This window comes from Scophthalmus maximus, chromosome 2 (assembly GCF_022379125.1).
Source record: "Scophthalmus maximus strain ysfricsl-2021 chromosome 2, ASM2237912v1, whole genome shotgun sequence".
NCBI lineage: Eukaryota > Metazoa > Chordata > Actinopteri > Pleuronectiformes > Scophthalmidae > Scophthalmus > Scophthalmus maximus.
In genome coordinates this window covers 25,482,901-25,498,544 of record NC_061516.1, presented here as the reverse complement: position 1 = coordinate 25,498,544, position 15,644 = coordinate 25,482,901, and the positions used below count along the sequence as shown (strand labels likewise).

At 47.6% G+C, this 15,644-nt stretch overlaps 1 protein-coding gene across 2 annotated transcripts in view; it reads right to left on the bottom strand.

Moving 5' to 3' along the window:
• The window catches only part of tmem132e (transmembrane protein 132E), a 306,684-nt gene that overhangs the window by 29,046 nt on the left and 261,994 nt on the right, over window positions 1-15,644 (bottom strand). For both annotated transcript variants that reach the window (XM_035626576.2, XM_035626574.2), the window contains exons 4-5: window positions 14,085-14,277; window positions 6,166-6,309 (exon numbers count right to left, since the gene is read on the bottom strand). In XM_035626576.2, the coding sequence (XP_035482469.2) occupies window positions 6,166-6,309; window positions 14,085-14,277 (337 nt within the window). The remainder of the gene's footprint in view (window positions 1-6,165; window positions 6,310-14,084; window positions 14,278-15,644) is intronic.

Below are 15,644 nucleotides of genomic sequence, written 5' to 3'. Positions count from 1 at the left end.
TGAAGATTTTGATTTGGTCACTGACCCGGTGAAAACGCCCGGTGACCACTGTTGATTTCTGGAAAGACTTGTTCCTGTTTATCATTTTCTGAACGCCATAAAAACTCAATTCACAATTGTGGCAGAAATCTTGAGACCTACACACAAAACAAAAACTAGAACCACCTGCATCGACTACACGGTGCGGATGATGCTGCGCGTCGGCCCGTCGCGATGTCACGACTTTTTGCCGGACGATACTCTGTCCCAGAAATGATCGCGATAATCAACATTATCGTCGACTCGTTTTAAGACCGTTTCTTTGATATCGGATCGCAGGAGCTCGCGCTTGAGGCCCATTCATTCATTCGCCGTTGCGCGATTGGTGTTGTGCTGCCGAGGGGAAAATGTTATCCGTCCAAAAAAGGACCAAGAAATCCCTCATTTCTGACAGTTCGTAGACCGAGCGGGTGATTGACACGCTTGGCCGTTATTGAGGTCAATCAAAAAAAGGGCCATCCAATGTGTGTGAAACCTGCTCTTCGGAAGAGGATGCACGTTGACATTCGAGCCGGCCGTGGACCGGCGCTTGCCGGCCTCCGTGCCGCCGGCGCCTCCAGACGGCGGCGGCTGACCTCGCCGGCTCCGGAAAGCAGAGACGTGCAGCGAACCAGGGAGAAGCCGCTGCTGTAAACAACGCTCACCCGCCGCGAGACGTCCCCTGATCTGACGGGCATCTTCCAAGCAGTCGAATCAGCCGACTCGAGGAGGTGGCAAATTAGGGATTCGCGCCACATTCCTCACCTCCACCATCTATCCCCCCCCCCCCCCCTCCTCGGGCATAATGATCTATGCACAATTACGCAAACACACAATATGTAGACAGAAGCTTTCAGGCAAAGACACAAAGTCATTTGACAACGAAAAAGGCTGACGGCGTTGTGGCATTTCACGTGAACTTTGCTTCACAACACCTGCACGGCCCAATATTCACCTTTTATTTGAACTATTAATGAATGCGAGGGAGTTCCTAAATTCAAGTCTTAGCAAATGCCATTTTTAACCTGAAACCATTCTTTCCCATCAAGCAGGAAAAAGAAAGAAATAAAGACAAAAAATTCCCCCAGCTCAATTTTAATTATCATAAATACTTGTCCCCCTCGAACACTAAATTATTAACTGCGATGGATCTGGAGGGCCTTTTTGCTTTTGGACTCCCAGCGAGAGATTTATCTGGTGGTGGGAGGCGGCTGGCATCGTAATCAGGGGGATCTAATCTCGCGCAAATGGAGGTCGGGCCGGCCAGTTTTCCCAGGGCTGGGGATTCATCATCACAACTTGGGAGGAGGTCGGGTAGTATAATCCCCCCCCCCCCCACTCCCCCACTCGATGCAGACAAGTGGGGAAGGGGGAAAAGGGACAAGGGAACTCGGGAGACGACAGTTCTTCCCCCCCTCATGGTTCGGTCAATGCAATTTTGCAAGGGGGGGGTTTTGACCTTGTGGGGGTCCGCCACTGCGTTGTGTTACTGTAGTGTCGGCTGACGTGTCTCATCCCAATGAACCACGTCCGGGCGGGGGGGGGGGGGGGAGTCGCCAGCCACTTTGATGAATCGCAGCAGGTGTTTTGCTGCACGAGTTGAGAACATCTGTCTGATCTGCGCTGCCCTCTACCCCGAAGACACACGCCCCGTCGCTCCAGCTCCCGCCGCTGCTGATCAACTTGGCCGGCCTAATTGCAAGTCAAAAGCTGTTAGCGACTCCGGGTATCAGTGGCCCTGGGGGGGGGGGGGGGCTCTCCGCACACACTGAGCACGCCGCTGCCGCCCTAATGCGCTGTGGCGTCTTCCGCGGTGCCGGCAGATTGGCCGGGTGGAGACAGATCACGGGGACAAGTGCGAGCGAGTGCAGCATTCCTTTATTTTTTTTTGGGGGGATCACATGATGCGGAGTGAAAGACTTGGCTCGGGTTAATTAAGTTGAGGAGGACACCTCGGGGGGGGGGGCACATTTATTCCGTGACATTAACTAAATTAATTTCCCAGGCGGTTTCGAGTGTCTCAGTGGGACGAGGGCGTTTCATTCAGCCACGTCACCATGACAACGGGTATCGTCGCGCGAGCGGTGAACGAGAGCTGCCGCATGGCTGCAGCGTTGAACTGTATTTACAGAGGTGATGAGGTGTACAGCATCTCTCTCAAGCTCTTTGGCCCCAACCAGCCACAGTGGGCGTCCGCTCACTTCCCCCCGCAGGGTTGAGGTGAAACTCCTCGTGTCAAAACGTGACAAATTGAGCTAAAATTACGTCCCGAAGTCTTTTCGACGTTGACACGCGTAATCCCCTTTAATCTGCTACTCAACTGCCCCCACTCCCCTGGATGTGACGCCTCTCCGCCAGAGCTCGGCGCCGCAGGGATTTCGCTCCCGTGTCAGCCACCGGAGCGTTAGTGAGGTCAACCCGCCGATGAAGTCGGCGCTCAAAGCCGCCGCCGCCGCCGCCGCCGACTCCAGTTCCTCCCCTTCCGGCTGCTGGAAAAGGTTCGAGGTCGGGACTCGGGTGCAGGTCGGCAAATAACCTTTTCCCTCGTGGATCTGACTTTGTCGTCGGGCACTTTTACGGTGTCGAAGAACGTTTGACGCGAGGCACAAAAAACACCACTGTCCAAATAGCGCTGAGCGCCGTAGCATTGCGTTTGGCCTTAACGGGGCCGTGACCTTTCTGGCGGCGTCTGGTGGCGACGTTGCAAACCGCAACCAACTGTGCACGCGGCGCCGCGGGGGGGGGGGGACGCTTTATGACGGCGCACCGTTTCTGGCGGCGTGTGAAAATGAAATATTCTGGAACCGTTTTGTGCAACAAGCGCGTTCAACATCGACGCAGCAAACACGGCGACTCGCACGGAGGTCGGCTCCAACTCATGGAACTATATTTTTTTACTATCCCATGTGCAACTATTGCTACTGCTCTGTATATAGCATTTATATACCTTTGGTGTTTTTTATTTAATGTTATCTTTTTGTTCAATTTTGTACATAATGACCCTTTTTTGTAAATTTCTTCTATATTCTTCTGTCCACTTTGCTGCTGTAATGCCCGAATTTCCCCATTGTGGGACGAATATGGGTACGTCTCATCTCATCTTATCTCTTATCTCATTTAACTCATTCACAGTTGACGAAAACACATCGTGATTATACGTACGTGAACATGATGATATAGTCGATGTCCGTGAATAAGTTCTTCCAAAGGTTACACACTGTGGCTTTAAGAGACGAGCCAGCGGCAGACGCCACGACTCCGGGGCCGTGGGCCTCGCGTCGGGGTCAGCACGTCCGCCCGCCGTACCTGACGGCCGCTGGTTCGAGTCCCGGAAATCGCTGACTGGCCCCGTCAGTGGCACCCGAGGAGGAACCAGCACACGGAAATCTTTGTGTGCTTTGTTGGTGGGTTTTTTTTTGGGGGGGGGGGGCAATGTTTCCTTTTTTCAAGCAGCAGGTTTTGGCGCCAGCCGCCGTCTTTACACCTTCGAGTGATCGCTCGCCGCACACGCGACCTCAGTCGCGGGGGGGACGCAGCGAAAAAACGACTTCGTGGGGGCGTTTTGAAGCTGCTAAATTTAGAGCTGTGCCAAAGGTAAGTGTGTCACGCTAACGTGGCATGGAGGGGGAGGGGGGGAGCCTTCAGCCAGGTACAGAGCACCTACCTCTGCCTTCAGACGGGTTATATGAGCCACAGGACGAGGAGGATCAGTCCATGACACACTTTCACATCCTGCTCTTTTCTGTCGTGCCCCACGTTTTACACACGCACACACACACACACACACACACACACACACACACACACACACACACACACACACACACACACACACACACACACACTGTACAGCCACAGCTCCGCGCGCAGAAGTTTGTCTTATCTACAGTTAATGCAGCTTAGTTATTCCCGCAGAGGAAAGTCAGAAAAATAAATAAAATGTTAAAAAAATGCCTGTAAAGAAAAATCACTTAGCTCTTAACACGCACGCAAGCATGCATACACACACACACACACACACACACACACACACACGCACGCACGCACGCACGCACGCACGCACGCACGCACGCACGCACAGACGCACGCTGGGGAGGGAGAGAGAGAGAGGGACGAGAGGGGGGGAGGGAGAGAGGAGAGAGAGAGGGATAGAGAGAAGAGGGAGAGAGAGAGAGAGAGAGAGGAGGGAGGGAGGAGGGAGAGAGAGGAGGGAGAGAGAGAGGAGGGAGGGTGGAGAGAGAGAGAGAGAGAGGAGGGAGAGAGAGAGAGAGAGAGAGAGGACGACGGAGTGTAACTCCACATAACAGAGAGCGTGGGGGAGAAAGTCTTTCCAGCTTTTTGGATTCTTCAAATTCAGAGAAGTGAACGTGGTGGAATCTGAACGGTTCCCGTCATCGAGGGGAGATGAATAAAGTATCTACCACCACAAGTTTCCTGCACCCGGAGTTTCCCGATGACGCAAAACCTTTCGAACGGAGAGAGACGTGACAGAGTAGGACACGGTTCTCTCCTCCGCCAGACTCCCTGGTGACTTCCCTCCTCATCCCGGTCGACCACCTGACGGATCAGACACGCGGCACCGGCCGAGATCGAGGACGTGGACGCAAAGGGAGCGAACGACGGACGATCGACGTCCTGGTCTCATCCCGGTGTCGTCCACCTCCTGTCACTCCTGAAATCAAGCAGCTGATTTGAGAAAACCGCCGGCCACTTTTGTGAATAAATAACGCGTCGCATTGGAGAAGAAAGATGTTAGAAAGACCACGTGATGAGGACGAAGGGGACGTGTGGCGCTGCGCCCCTCAGAGTCAGACGCACGACGTTTGAACGGAGGGAAACTGCCCTGGAGTCTTATCAGACTGACATGAAAGAATGAAATATGAAATAAAGGGGGGGTAAGGGAGTGTGAAATTGAAGGATCGCTGTGCGGTTATTCCCCCCCACCCCCAAAACGTCAAATTGAAATCCGCAGGAGAAAAGAACATTTTGGAGGTTAAACGCTGGATAATTAAATAATAAATCAGTTGTCGCAGGAGAGAATAAAACATACGACAATGGAGAAATGACGGCGGGGAGATGAACCCTGCGACTTCTTTTGCGGCCCCCTCCCTCTTGATCTTCTGCTCGCGAGGTAAATCGTTTCAAAAAGCTCGAGAGGAGCGAGAGATGAACGGATGAAACGAGGGTCATTACTGCAAAAATTAAAGAAACTACCAGGAGACGGCGAGTAGACACAGAAAAATAAAGCAGTAAGTAGATTAAAAGCAAACAGTCGGCGACTTATTCCAGAACTTCCTTTAACCGCACGCGTCAACACGGGGGGACACTGTCAGATCAGCGGTTGCCAAGGGAACTGGAGCGGCCAGGCCCCGAATGTTGAATTTAGACGATTATTCGATTATTGCAAAAAAATTGCACACAGAAATTAATAAATCGGTTCATGAATCATATCATCAGTGAAGGGGCGGCGGGAGGACGGAGACAGTACTCGAGGGAATTCGCACTGAACGACAAGTAGCATCTCCAATGTAATGAGAGATGAAGGGATGAAGATGAATGGCTGAATGGTTCCCGGTTCATTTCCACGTTCGAAAGTTAGAGTTAGAAACAGGCCGAGATCGAAAAACGGTTCCCGAACAGACTGAAACACCTCGTCTCCGAGAACTGGAAGTCACGGGCCTCGTGAAGGAGGAGGGAACAAGCATGGTGGCATTTTATTATAATCACTGTCATCTGCTGCTTTTTCCTTTAATCTTTTTCTTTTTTCCATCCGAGCGTTGTACAGTGGAGCGATTTCTTCTCCGTTGGTCTTTAGAAAAAACTAGAAGCTGTCGGTGCGAGCCGGTTGATGAATCGCTCTACATGCTGTGCCGCGCACATTAAGCATTGTTGACTTCTCCTTAAGGTCACGCGCCCCCCCCCCCAACTCTTTACACTGTAACATGCCGGCCCGAGCAATCCGCGCCGCAGTGAAATCCATTACGGTCGTAATTGACTGGAGAAGAAGAATAACGGGCGCAATCGCAGCCTCTGATGCCTCTTGTTGGGATCCAACTTTAATTTGCCCCCCCCCCAATTGAGCTGAGGATCAAAAGCGATCCCCGCCCCTCTGAACTGGCGTCGGGCCCTCGGCGGCCGGCGGCGTACCTTCACGATGTCTTCGTTGGAGGACTTGCACTGCACGGAGGACGAGACGTCGGTGACGGCGCCGCTCATCTCGATGGAGACCATTTTGACGGGGATGGCCACGGTGCGTCCGGTCAGAATGGCCGTGTTGATGATCTCAGTGTCCTGCGGGGGGGGTGGGGGGGGGGGAGGTAGAGAGAGAGAGAGAGAAATGATACTGGATGCATCAGTGAGAGTAGAGTTTGATTGGCAGACAGAGTTTTTCTTGATATTTCTTCACGTCCGTATTTTAAAAAGCATCACCACCACCACCTGCGTCTCCCGGGCGACGGATGGGGGGGGGGGGGGACCCGCGCTACACTCGGACTTCCTTTCATTGCGTTTCATCAGCTGCCATTTACATTTTCACGTTGCCCTTCTCCCTGCAGCGAGCCGACCGGCAGTAAGTGACGGGAGAGGACTCAATCGTTTCCGGGGAGGAAAAATAGAATCTTTTAACGGCGGAAATCGCAGCGTCCCGACTTTAAATTACAGGGTTGCGTAAAAAGACGGAATATTATACACTGATGCAACTCTGCCCAGTTCCGGTTTCACGGGAGAGAGGTGGGGTTGTGGACCTCGGCAGGAATTTCATAAGGAATGGATGGCTCCTAGGAAGAAATGGTTTCTTCACGGAGGTCCGCAGCAACTCTGGAGAACAGGAAGAGTTGCTGTCGCCGTGTTGTGAGTCACTACCCATCTCCTGTGTTATTATTGAAATTTGAATCATTCATGTTATTTGAGTAGAGTTTCAGTTGGCTCATATAAGCACAGAGAACTTCTCCACTTGTCATATTTATCAATCTGGCCCGCGAGACGACTCATTTTATTCACGAACAACTGATTTCATGACGTCAACCGTCGCGAAATAGGAAAAAAACTATGAATAAAAGAAAAAAACTTTTTAAGCTGCTCCAACGCGGCGGACAACTCAACGCTGAAATATCGTCCAATTACGCCGGAGTTCACAGAGCGGACGTCCGTAATATTGCTGCCCTAATTTACTATACATTTTGAATATATATATATAGTTTAATCTGCTGAATAGCGAATGGCTTCGAACTGTGATGAGATAGAAAAAAGATCCTGGGATTCTGATGAAATATGCATAAACAAGGCAAACGTGTCCATCCCGTCAACAGCCAATTAAGGCCTCCAGTCGAGGCTCGAATCAATTATCTCTGTTTTTTCTTTTTAGCAGCTCATGTAAAGCTGCTCGTCACCTCCAACAGAGCATGTTGGAATTCTCCTCTTAACGTCTTAACAAGGGCGTAGAAGTGACTTCCATCCCGCTCTTGTCTTTTCGCCCGGGATTCCACTCGGCTGCGAGACTTGGAATGGGAATGTGACGCGCGGCCTCGGCGAGGAGTCGTCGTCAAGGCCTCAACGTCTCTTTAATGACCTCCTTGTCGAGGAGGTTACGTTTTCACCCGTGTCCTTTTGTTTGTTTGTATTTAAAGAACTGCAGAACGGATCTCCGTGACATTTGGTGGAAGGATGGAGCGCGGGCCGGGGAAAGAAGCCGTTCCGTTTTGGTGCAGATCCAGCGACATTGGCAGAACTGGGATTTTGGGGGTTTTATTTATGAATTTTTCACAGACTCACCAGGGAATAATTCATGGGTCACGATGGACAAATCTGGCATATTTCGTGGATCTGGCATCTATGAGTGTGGGCAATTTCCAAATAAAAATCGGGATCCAATCTGATTTAAATGTGGATTCACAAGGAGGAGGTCGTTTATCCTCTACTGAGCGAAATTCTAGGTTCAATCTGTAACAATAAACGTGGTTTATCCACCAAATTTCAATTTGCACATTATAATATGAGGAAACTGGAAAGCTGACATATTAAATATTGTGTATATCAATAAAACTGATCATGACGTACATGAAGCACTTGACCGAGACTGTTGCTGTTCTCCAATTATTAGATACGGTAAAGCAAAAATAACATATACGTATTTATATTAACAATTTCCACAACTTGACATGGCAGGCGGACTTCACAGATTCTCTGGAATTCCATTTAAATTTTTTTTGTGAAAAGTTGGATGGAAACTTCTACAGCGGTGAGTTAAACTCGAAAAGCGCTTTATAATAATAATAATAATAGTCCATTCCATTAGTCCAGTACAGTGCCTCTGTGACGTACTGTATACTGTACAGAGCATTGTACTGTTGGTGCAGTCATAAATCACTTCATAAAAAACAAAACCAAACATAGAACCTCCATTAACATCCACACATTAAGCCCCAGGTTTAAAAAAAGAAAAGAAGAAGCATTGTGAACCGATTGCTTTTGTCAAGACATTCTCACGTTGACCAACCTCGACTACCATACTCGGGCTGAGGACGGATCAATTAATAAAAATAAGCTCTGCTTCTTGTCCGAGGAATCAATAGTATCATCCGCTGAACCGTCACCGTGGCAACTCCACACTGATATTTCAGCATTTGTAGGTTCGTTTTTTGGAACTAAATTGTCACAGCCAGCAGGTTTTTCTTTTTTTTGAGGGGGTGTCTCTAGTTTTTAAAAGGTCAAGAGAATAAAAAAAACAACCTTCCACACATCAGCCCCGCTGTAGAACATTACCTCACACTCAAAGAGCAACAGGACACCAGATGGATTTGTTAGAGCAATTCATGGTGGCAGGATCTGCCAGAAACTTTTTAAAAACTTTGAAATCCTCTCTCATGAATAACACAGAGTCCTTTTCGGTTTCTGTTCACGGACCTGCGTCGTACGAATCCGGCTGAAACTGGTGAGTAATGTACGGCAGAGAATTAGGGGCCAGTCATAAGAAAAAAAAATGAGGGGGAAGATTTTTAATTTGTTTTTAAATCATTTTGAGGATAAAGTCGAAATGTCGAGGATAAAGTTGAAATACAACTTTGAGAATAAAGTAGAGAAGCACTTTTCATCCCCAAACAACCGGATGTTGAGGTTCTGTTAGCCAGTTTGCTCAGCGAACGCTAGCTGCTAACCAAGTTGTAAAGTTGCGATATCGTTATCGACAGGCTGAATCTGGAGGAAACGACGCGGGGACAACGGGTGTTCGCACACGAACGTCGACGCGTGTCCTGACACGACAACGTTCAACCGCAAACAACCGTTGATGAATTTTGGAGGGCGCGCAGTTAGCGAAGCCAGCGTAGCTTTGCTGACGTTAGTTAACGTGGACGTGTGACAGCTGAACTGGAACCACAACACGGACGTTCAGGGCTATTTCGACTTTATTCTCGACATTTCTACTTCGTTCTCGAAATGTTAATGACTGAAAAAATCTTCTCCCTCATTAATAATAAATAAAAAATCTTCCCCCTCATTTTTTCCCTCATGCCTGGCACTAATTACCGTCCGTAGAAATGTCAGTGAATCAGTTTGAGTGTTTATTTAGATGATTTTTGTTGTTGTTGTTGATTTAGTCCGACTGAACTCGCTGATCAAACCAAACTGTATCTGAATCTTTTACTTGCAACAAGTTTTTTTGAGTTGATAAAAAATGTGAAGCAAATCACAACAGACCTCCGCGGGTAATTGACTTGGCTCTGGGGTGAAATCCTAATTGAAAGACATCTTCCCCGCGCTCTCCTTTGCTGTCTCGGCATCTGGTGAGTATTACACCGCACCAGACACTTCACAATTAAACGCGCGCGCTGCTTTGGGAGCACTAATTATGCTTTACCTGAATTCTGCCTGAAACCAAAATCGGTCACGACTGCACTCAGCCATCGTTTTTTTCCTTAATTACTGTGCTTCTGCGCGAAGCGGCAAAACGGTTATTAGAATTTAACATTATTCCAATATCATAATGGATAAAAGTGTTTGTTCTTTCTTCCCTCAGCTACACTGAAAGTAACACCAGGGTATAAACGTAACCACTTGGCAGCAATTTTATAGAGACCCATGCATCATGAAGTAATTATATTTTTCATTTTTTTCTTTAATTTATTAAACAAGAAGAATTCGACACATCATTCGGAATAATGTCTAAAATGAGTCAAATCCAAATACATTTGATCATGTTTACTCAAGAAGTTTCTTTATGTATTTATTTTATTAATTCACTTGTATTTTTGTTGTTTTAGTATGTGTTAAGCCTTAGTTGAATGTCATTTGCATGCTTTATTAGCGCAACAGCTGATTTCCTTTGTGTTTTACAGATAACACAGACTCATTTGCTCGTGGTTATCGTCGTCCCGTTGAAGTTAATCAATTACCATGGAGAGCCTGGTTTGTCGGAGCTGCCCCACGGGGTACTTTGGTTTCCCCCGTCACTGCAGCTCGGCTACTTAGCGCGTGAGACTCGCTAAGTAGCCGAGCTCTACTATGGCCGTCCCCACCTGCTACTGAATAATGTAAACAACACATTTTCCCTCCAGATGTGAATCTTTTTTTTTTTTTTTTTACGAATGCACAAAGACACACACACGTGTACATGTGAAACGCTGATGCGTGACTTCAAGCTGTGACGTCGCTTGTGCAACACAAAACATCATTTCTTATTCAGCGTCTGGCAGCTACTGTGGCACAGAGCAGCTACTGGGGCCGGCGATCTGGCGTAAAACGCTGCCTCCCGCTCTGCATCATCTTTTCTGTTTTCTGTTCCTATCCCTCTTCAACTCAACTCTTTTTTTAACGTAATAAGTGTGTCCTTCAGTGGCTTGGTGTTAATGCTGATCTAAAATGTGTAATAAGGGTACAAACCAACCAAAGTCAAGTACGGGGAAATGCAGCCCTTGTAGGTGATCACGACAGGACGTAGGTTTGTCATATGAAAACAAAACTAACCACCTCAAATGTTTAGAATGTAAAAAAAAACCCCACAGGCGTTGGTTCGGACCTTGGGCCAAACTTTAAAATGTGAAAAGGCGCTAACTGGTTTTCAAAAAACAACAACAGGGAAACACAAAAGCATTACGATTTGAATTATTATTATTATTTCATTTTTTTCTCGTAGATATCTGTAGATCACTGTTTGAAACTGTTGATGACTTATCTTCACTTTTTGAGACTCAATCATCACCCACCTACCTCCCTCCCTACCTACCTAACTCCCTCGCTCTCTCCCCACCTACCTCCCTGCCTACCTACCTACCTCCCTACCTGCCTACCTACCTACCTACCTCTCTCCCCACCTGCCTGCCTACCTCCCTGCCTCCCTTCGTGCCTGCCTACCTACCTCCCTCTCTCCTCACCTCCCTGCCTACCTACCTACCTCCCTTCGTGCTTGCTTACCTCCCTCCCTCCCTTCGTGCCTGCCTCCCTCCCTGCCTGCCTGCCTGCCTGCCTCCCTTCCTAACTAACTACCCCCCTCCCTCCCTCCCTCCCTGCCTGCCTACCTACCTACTTACTTACCTCCTTGCCTACCTACCTCCCTTCCTAACTAACTAACTAACTCCCTCCCTGCCTGCCTGCCTGCCTGCCTGCCTGCCTACCTACCTACCTACCTACCTACCTCCCTGCCTGCCTGCCTGCCTGCCTACCTACCTACCTCCCTCCTTGCCCGCCTACCTACCTATCCCCTCTACCTACCTATTTCCCTCCCTCCCTCCCTCTGTACCTACCTGCCCACCAGTCTTTATGTAATTTCAAAATACTACTTGTGATTCTATCCTACACTACCGCTTTAGGAAGGTCAGTGAAGAAATGTACTGACTCTCTGGTCGAGCCGCACAGAGGCCCTGCCACTTCACACTGCCCCGCGAAGCCACTCAACAACCTGCCATAATGATAAAGTCGGTCTGTTCTGCTGGCGCTGATGGGGCCACCTGTTCTCCGCTCATCAATCATGCTTCATGGGTGTTAACATTGTTTAACTGTGGCACTTCTCCCGGCGGGAGATCTGGAGAGTCCACTTTTTGCCTTGATATAATTCACTATCCAATTAGACACTGCGCCTGCACACACACACACGCACAGAAAATGATGAATTAAACTTCAAACCACAGTGCCCACCTGCAGGTCTGCCACGCATTTGGAAATCGATAAATGCTGTCTGACGATGAAAGTTTCTAGTCTGCGCCTGACTCGAGATTTTTGTTTTACCAGACGCCGGCGGCTCTCGCTCTCTCGCTGTTCCATCTGACAACTTTGAGGGAGAGAGAGAGCAGGTTGAGTTGATCTGAGACAGCCTCGAATTTGCTTTTGATGTGAATTGTGTCAGGGATGTTTTGACAGACTAATTTGAGGCAATTCCCGCCGGGCGTGAAAACTTTCTACATTGTTCAAGCCTAACAGCGATCAGCCTGCAACGAGTTACAGGCAGGTTATCTTTCATTTCTCTATTGTTGAAAACAAAATAAAGTCCTAAAATCCTTTTTCTGCAGCGACAAAGAGACACCATGATGTCCTTGAAACCACCGCACACACTCCCAATCCCCTTTCACCGTTCCGTCTAGTATCAACATGGCTCCTCCGCTTAGACGCATGCAGCTAAAAAAGCAATAAATCCACACGGCGATGTCGAGTGCCGAGGTGGCAGGCAGCTAACGAAATAAAATAAAAAGACAAGCCACAAAAGTTTCTGCCATCTTGCTCCGGATTGTATATTTTTTTTAACCAGGTGAAAGTCACACAGGCAGAAATGTAATTTTGCAAAGTAGCTAAACACGTCTGGGTACAACGGCACGCTAATCCCAAATGTCAAAGGGACCAGAGATATAAAGTGAACCGTATGTCGCAGCAGATGTGCAGTACACAAAGTCCTAACCGCAGCTCAAGTATATTTAATGAAGCTTTGGGCGCAGAACAGTTGTAATTATGCAAAATATATAACACGTAACCGAGAGTTATTATTCTGATGAAGTAGCGAATCCTTTTTCTCCCGGAGACGGATGAGGACATCTTTTTATACTGTTAGTAATATGTACGCGTTTTATGACACGCCGACATGGCGGTGACGACCGTTTCCCGCCGCGCTGTCCTCACTAAAACCCTTTCTCACTCGGCAACTGCTCGACATCTACTCCTACATCCAGTCTTCTATATTATTTACCACGCACAGTAAATTTTAATGAACAGATATAATGTGCGGTTGGACCTTTTTTTTCTCTCTCTCTCTCTCTCTCTGGGTTTTTTAAACGAGCAGAGCAGGTCCACACAAGGGGAAGTGAGAAGGCAAGGCATCGCCCGAGGTGCTCGTCACCCCCCTTGCTTGATTAATTTCCCTTTGTTCCCATAATCTGTTTACTGCCCCTCGCTAATTGCCACCTTTCACGAGGCGAAGGAGCAGAGAGCCTGGATTAAATGAGTAATAGACACTTAAGTGTTCTGGGATTGGTTGACTTTCTCTAACAATCTGCAAATCACTGCGCAGAGAGGAAGGCCCAGATTGGATTTATTTGCAATGACATTAGTACATCGGTCGGATGCTCATTACGTGATGAATAAAAGGGATATTTAAGAAAATATGTTTAAAGCTGAAGTTTTAGTGTGGATACAAAAGTGGAACTTACAGGATTCTTGTGAATTCCTGCTGACTTTTGGGTCGACACATGTAAACATCGTTAATGACCTGGGAAACTCAAAGAGATCTCTGATTATAAGTAACACAGTTAGTTGCATGATGAATATAAGCAACAATGAATAATTTTAAACAAAGAATTATATTCATATTGATATGGCTGTTCTTCCACCCAGGGATAGTTTCTACTTATGCCTGCCTGCCTGCCTGCCTAACTACCTGCCTGTCTGCCCTCCTGCCTGCCTACCTACCTATCTACCTTTACCTACCTACCTACCTCTGCCTACCCACCCTACCTTTACCTACCTACCTACCTCTGCCGACCTACCTTTACCTACCTACCTCTGATACCTACCCCTACCTACCTACCTACCTACCTAATAATTTAAATGAACAATAATATTCACATTGACATGGCCGTTCTTCCACTCACCATGGCCAAAGGAATGATGGCCTGGATGTCCCGCTGCACAACCGTCAACTCCGTCACCACCTTCTCCGAATCGGGTGGCGGGCTCTGGCCCTTGTAGTCGATGTTCCAGTTGATCCTCCTGGTCACAGAGAGGCTGGTGAAGTTCTCCATCTCGAAATCCAACTGCATCACCTCCACGTTTCCCAACACATCCCTGTTGGGACCACACACAAAAAAAGGAGGAAGAGTCACAACTAAAGGCAGAATATTACCTTACAGCCAAATATTCATGAGAAAAAACACTGCAGAGTATAAAACAAGACGCTCTGGCAACATGTTCATTTCTGGTAATGAAATCGTTGACTGGGTGGTTGTTAATTATTGACCGTGCCATTTAGTGAGCTGACGACGCGCTGCCGTGCAGTTATTTTTAAAAGTTTTCCTCAAGTTACCCTTGAGTTGAGGAGAGACGTGTTGTGTTCATTAAGGCTTGAACACGGGAAGCACTGAAGCCAAACGCTCGAGAGTCGAGTGGTTACTTTTCATATGGTGTATTTTTAGTATTTGCTCTTTGTTCAAAGTAACAGTCTACGTCTACATCTCTGAATGGCAAGTACAGCAAGTAAGCAGACAAATGTACTTTCAACGTACTTCTAAGATTGATTACAGGATTCTGCTCGTACCAATAAATCAATATCCAACAAGAAGCACAGACAAAGATTTCAGGATAAAAAGCCATAGCTCTCTGGGTGTAATCAATGTTTTGCATTCAGCACAGCTCACAAAAGCTATCAGACACATCCGGGGATGAAAAGGCCCAAGTCGTAACATTTCATTCAGTCAACTGTAGCGAGAGGCTCCTTCAGTCTGACTGGCGAGACTCAGACTTCTTGACAGATACGAGTCCGTTAACACGGCTGTCGGATCGTAAAGGTCACAGCGAACAGTTTGCAGCGTTATGACTCACGAGTGGAATACTGACTTCACTTTTTTTTTTCTTTTTCCACTAGCAAAAGTTTGATTGCTTGGTGTGAAAAAATATAAGCAGCAAAAGGCATTATGGTATTCAGGTCTGGATGTCAGCACAGAAGCTGTAAAGAGACACTCCAGCATATGAGCGGTTTGATTAATGTCATTTTATTGTCCAGCCATTGCGATAAGTGTTCCTTGGTCCATGCCTTTCGTGATTTAATAAAAACCAGGGTGACAAAGCTGAAATGCTGTTAACGTCCCCATTTAGGAGCTAATGAGACAGATTTTCCCCCTCGGGAGTTGGTGGAGGCCAAAAGGAGATTCAGTACTGGGTTGACCTTTCGACAGGCGGCCATGAATACGACTTTAAATGAATGTGTAAGTGTAAAAATGTTCACATTTCTTGCAAAACATATTTTGGCGACGTTCATGCGTCGCAGACAAATGTATTTCAAAGGAGGCCGGAGCGGATTGTCTCCAAGTCCTGATGCAACGGATACAGCTTCAGGTCAGACTTCTCCCTCCCAAGAATTTATTTGTACACTACACTACTGATTTCCCTAAATATGTTTCCCCTTATGCTCTTGTTGAGAGACACACCAACACTGA